This window comes from Verruconis gallopava, assembly GCF_000836295.1.
Source record: "Verruconis gallopava strain CBS 43764 unplaced genomic scaffold supercont1.319, whole genome shotgun sequence".
Taxonomy (NCBI): Eukaryota; Fungi; Ascomycota; class Dothideomycetes; order Venturiales; family Sympoventuriaceae; genus Verruconis; species Verruconis gallopava.
In genome coordinates, this window is record NW_015622455.1 from 1 (window position 1) to 2,075 (window position 2,075).

A 2,075-nucleotide genomic window follows, 5' to 3' on the forward strand; every position below is an offset into this window, starting at 1 on the left:
ACGCAAGCATAAGCCTTCAAGGTCCAAGTGGATACGAGCGAGGCTAAGCTCTCCAAGCATCACGTACTGCCGCCTGTGATCCCAAGTCCCTAGAGGGATTCGATGCTTTGGGTCGATGTTCGCACGTACAGAGAAGTTCTGGCCCTTCATTTGTTCTTGCATGTGCTTTGCGATATCAAGTGGAGTTCCAGCAGATTCTGCCGCTTGGCGCAGGAAGGTATTGAACTGTGAAATAGTGGGAGGCAAAGAATCCAAGGGATGAATGTACGGTTCCAACTCGCGATGTATAAGTATTCCGCCGCTGTTTAAGTTCCTATAGCATGAACGGTATATTTCCTTCCAGTCCTGAACCGTACCCAGTAAATCGCTCAAAAGTATGATATCCCAGCGTTCACAGGATTCGAATGCTTCTTTGAAATCTCCGACGTAGAAACTGACCATTTGCGGCGCTTTCCGTTTCCAAGAAGTTATGGTGTCCCAGCCGCGAACCTTCGCGTTTGGATATTTCTCGCTCGCCAAGGTGCACCATGTGCCCGTGCCGCAGTTAATATGCAGAATGCGCCGTACGTCCTGCAGCGGCGATGTGACAGTCAAGTCATCATTTGCGAGAAACTGCCAAATCGCACTGGAGATTCGTGCCGCTTGTTCAGCTTGGGAATCCTGGGGACGCAGGATCGGAAGAGAGTTTTCATCCCTGTGAGGTGGAAATTCTCGTCCGTACTCGTGCATGCCTCTCTCCAAGTCTTCAGGAATGTTTTCGAATGTTGACTCAGATCCGGGTGATCCTGGTGATGGGGCATGCCGCTCCATGGTGGATTGAGAGCGAATTCGCGAAGAGAACCAAACCCTCGAAACCGGGCGTATTTAAATAGCAGTCACGGCCTGCTGGGTAAATGCGACTGGCATTAGCAATTGGCTGCTAACAATACGCTGATCAGAAACCGCGCTAGCCTCAAAGCGGCGTTACCCGAAGACAGAAAACCCCAGTCCAAGTCCAGTTCCTCCCGTGAGTATCATGCATGCATAGGAAGGTGGTAGTGGCTAGTGCCCAGTGGCCCTGCATTATCGGCCTGTCTTGCTTGCACAAGGCTGCGCCTTCATGAATCGTAAGTCTTGCTTCAAATGGGGCGAGTGGGCGACGGCGGCACCTTTAACGTGGAGGTCTTCAAGCGCCGTCTTCCAGCATCTATCGCCAATGTATGAAGTCATTGGATGCCTTGTATACTGTATTTGGACAAAATCGTTGCCTATCTCCATATAGTGGCCCCCAATGAAAGGGAAGATATGGAGGCACCCCCGAATTCATCACAGCAATAACGCCGCCCTTACAAGAGAGCCAACTATGGCAACTATAGGTGTATAAGTATCTTTCTGATCCCCCCGAATGTTATAAAAATATCGTGAGAATGCCACAACAACTTGACCCCCCACCCTCAGCTATTTCATCCCCGGCTATGGTATCTCCCGGCCAGTAATTCAGACGAATATTCGGTTCCTTTGTGGGCCCGATGCAATCGTCAGGTCATATACCCATAAGGTGCGTGTAATTCTCCACACTAAGCCTGAATAAGACTGAAAGTCGTAAGGATTGGCTTTCTGTTGACCACATCTGGCGCGTGCTTGACACGGGTATGTGTGGACTTTGCAATTTGGAGACAGCACGCTAAGATGCCCTAGGAACAAATCGAAGATCTCAAAAAATCATCTGAGGCTTACGAAAAAATGCAGGCTGGCGGGGTTGATGACTGTTTTATCAATCAGCCAATACCAGTCTACCGTCGCAAATGAGCATATGCATATGACCCTCTGCTGATATTATGGATGGGTGGAGAGAGCTGAAGGCTTTATTGCATTAGTCTTGCTGCCTGCATGGTGGCGTCGTCGGACGAGAATGAGGTGGCCTTGCCAATCCCAACTTGTTAGAGATGAAATGGAACCATTTGTCACAAAGATTCCTTAATCATGCCAATTTGAAATGAAAGCCCTCTCAATCCTTTTGATTGACGCCCCGGTGTGAGCGTATTCTGTGTTTGACAGTTTTTTTTTTTTTTTTTTTTTTTTTTTTTTTTTTTTTT

The 2,075-nt window shown here is 48.4% G+C and overlaps 1 protein-coding gene across 1 annotated transcript; it reads right to left on the minus strand.

Annotated features, from left to right (window-relative positions):
- PV09_09854 (uncharacterized protein) lies at positions 1–1,720 on the minus strand (the record flags this gene model as incomplete). The annotated part of the gene is made up of 2 exons (XM_016364002.1): positions 1,149–1,720; positions 1–1,095 (listed from the first exon to the last, which is right to left on the minus strand). A coding segment is annotated over exon 2 (810 nt), but the record flags the coding sequence as incomplete, so codon positions are not given.
- Between the last annotated feature and the right edge of the window lie 355 nt (positions 1,721–2,075).